Source organism: Stigmatopora argus, chromosome 19, assembly GCF_051989625.1.
Source record: "Stigmatopora argus isolate UIUO_Sarg chromosome 19, RoL_Sarg_1.0, whole genome shotgun sequence".
Taxonomy (NCBI): domain Eukaryota; kingdom Metazoa; phylum Chordata; class Actinopteri; order Syngnathiformes; family Syngnathidae; genus Stigmatopora; species Stigmatopora argus.
The window spans coordinates 13,737,037-13,739,441 of record NC_135405.1 but is presented as its reverse complement, the minus strand read 5'-3'; the positions used below and the strand labels follow the sequence as shown (position 1 = coordinate 13,739,441).

Below are 2,405 nucleotides of genomic sequence, written 5' to 3'. Positions count from 1 at the left end.
GAGTGGTTTTTCAAAAAGAGTACGATTCCGGTAAAATGGGAAGCGATCATTGGCAGTCACACAATTAAGGAAACTTGAGGCAAGATATTTTTGTCAGTTCCAACCTTTTTATTTTCTTTCTCCCTTTACTTCTTGGTTTTGAAGTATTCTTCAATGACATCCTTGGCTTGAGACTCCTTGCCATAGTCCTGCGGCAAATACATCCAAATCAAAAGGAGAAAAGGACCCGCCCTTTGGCTACGACGCGTACGCTTTCCGACGGCTTGTCGCCATTTTCAGGGACCCCGGTCACCAAAGTGGAGATGAAGGGGCTCGTACCGTGGCGTTCGTTCTAGCCAGATTGAAAAACAGTTGCGCGGCACGGGAGGGGCACGGCAACTGGACTTGAATGGCATAACGTGGGTCCCAAAAAATAAAAAAATGGTGGACTTCATTAAGAAATCCCCTTCTTGTAGATTTGTAATCCGATGTTGAGACATGATTTTCACAACTAGTCTAATTATTAGCCAAACAACATCTATATTTACGTAATATTCACATTTCCGTATGTGACAGCGGAAATCTTAAGCCAAGAGTCCAATAATAAAATGGGATGAACATATCAACCAATGAGCAAATAATTTGGCTCAAGTCAAAATAATTGTTGAATGACACGCTTCTCTATTTAAAGTGGAAAAATTGGATGCGGTTACCTTGACGACCACGCAGCTGCAGCCCACCACTTTGCGGGGTTTGCCCTCACGGTCAATCTTGCACAGACCGACCCACTCGCCAAGCTTTTTGTTATCGTCAACCTGAAAACCGGAGAAGCGTCGTGAGTCCAGCTTGCAAACAAAATGGCCGCCCGGAGGAGAAAGCCGAAAATTTGGGTAACGGTGGCGATATCGTCATGGCTTTCGGTAGAGGGGGGCAGATTTTCATCGGCGATCCAAATAAATTCAACTTTGGGGGACGTTTTTGTAACTTGGTGACAATTAGCGCAGCGAGAAGTCAACTCACCTTGATCAGGTTGATCTGATGCTCGGCGCAGAGCGCTTCCACCAGTTTGACGTAGGCGGGCTCGTCGCAGTTAGCGGATAGCACGCACAAGTGGGCCTGACGTCTAGGTTCAATGGAAAAAAGAAAACAAATGATAAATGTGGCAAACTATCCAACTGTTTATCATTCAAAAGTTAACATCTCAGACAAAAATTGGGTAACGATGGCGCTTCTCCTCAAGGTTAATAAGTAGAGGTTGCCAAGAGATCATCACGGATACTTCGGATTTAAAAAATGGTACTCCAATTTACGATTATTATTATATAGTACTTCCTTAGGTTAGTTATTCAACAAAATTGAAATGAAAACATTGTTATAGAAGGAATTCAATGTTCTGCTGTCAATCATACGTTGAGATACCACCACAGCTAGGCCGCCATTGACGACGCCAGACGTCCACGTCCTTATACTTGGCAAGGGGAACGTCTGGGGCCGTCAATGGTGACGAAAAGTTCGTAAGGCATACATACTTGTCCAGGGCTTTGGCAGCTTCACGGATCCCGCGGGCCAGGCCATCATTGATCAGTGCGGTCTTGAGCACTTCTGGGAGAGCGGTGTTGACATCCATGACACCTCCAGCGGCAGCGCTGTCCCGCAAAAATGACGTCAATTCAAAATTTTAAACCATAAAATAAGACACGTTCACATCACAATTATAGAGCTCCCATATTGTACACCATAAAATAAGACACGTTCACATCACAATTATCGAGCTCCCAGCTTGTCAGAACTGAAGTATCAACCATTATAAGGTGAAGGGGTATCCGACAAAAGAAATAAAGTCATCATTCAAGCACGCGGGAGCCCGATTGAGTGCTAATATCATTGTTATGCGCTAACACGCAGACTCTACGATAATTTTAAGGAATATTAATTATAACAGGAGTCCAACATGGAAATTACAACGTCATTGACTAAATTTTGTACATTCGACATGAACGCGACGTCGTGCTTACCCTTCCTCGGCCATTGTTGATTAAAGGTGGATGACGAACGTAAACTTCTGTAATAAAGCACAAAAAATGATAACTAGTTATTTTATATTGTGAACGAATTGTTTAAAGCATGTCAAAAGGCAGGATGGTTAAGGTATTAAACAGATTGAAGTAAAAGTGAGCGAACGTACTCTTTACTCCTCCAGGGTGGCGGGCATAGAGGACGTCATCACACCGCGACACGGTTTTGATGCAGCGGGGTCCCAAGTTGACAGCGTCTGAGAACTGCCTGTTTAAATTATTAAACTATACATAGTATGAACAACAAAGACTCCCTTTTTATCCAGAGATTTTAAAATAAGACTTATCTTGTTAATATTGAATGCATTATAGCATACACATTAATAGTGAAAATTGTGGGTGCCATAACTC

The 2,405-nt window shown here is 42.9% G+C and overlaps 1 protein-coding gene and 2 non-coding genes across 3 annotated transcripts; all 3 read right to left on the bottom strand.

The window, feature by feature from the left end:
* Positions 1-85: 85 nt before the first annotated feature.
* On the bottom strand, positions 86-2,259 carry rps12 (ribosomal protein S12). The gene is made up of 6 exons (XM_077586648.1): positions 2,165-2,259; positions 1,995-2,041; positions 1,509-1,625; positions 1,000-1,102; positions 693-794; positions 86-188 (listed from the first exon to the last, which is right to left on the bottom strand). The coding sequence occupies exons 2-6, from the start codon at positions 2,006-2,008 to the stop codon at positions 126-128; spliced, it is 399 nt and encodes a 132-aa protein (XP_077442774.1). The 5' UTR covers positions 2,009-2,041; positions 2,165-2,259; the 3' UTR covers positions 86-125.
* Positions 1,175-1,259, bottom strand: LOC144065201 (small nucleolar RNA SNORD100). Its single transcript, XR_013297095.1, has one exon. It is a non-coding gene; the product is annotated as a small nucleolar RNA SNORD100 (small nucleolar RNA).
* Positions 1,758-1,833, bottom strand: LOC144065198 (small nucleolar RNA SNORD101). Its single transcript, XR_013297092.1, has one exon. It is a non-coding gene; the product is annotated as a small nucleolar RNA SNORD101 (small nucleolar RNA).
* Positions 2,260-2,405: the final 146 nt, after the last annotated feature.

Coding starts and splice junctions, on each gene's coding strand:
- rps12 (XM_077586648.1), bottom strand. Junction 795..999: donor ATCAGATCAACCTGATCAAG/GTGAGTTGACTT, acceptor TCCGGTTTTCAG/GTTGACGATAACAAAAAGCT. Junction 189..692: donor GCAGCTGCGTGGTCGTCAAG/GTAACCGCATCC, acceptor TATTTGCCGCAG/GACTATGGCAAGGAGTCTCA.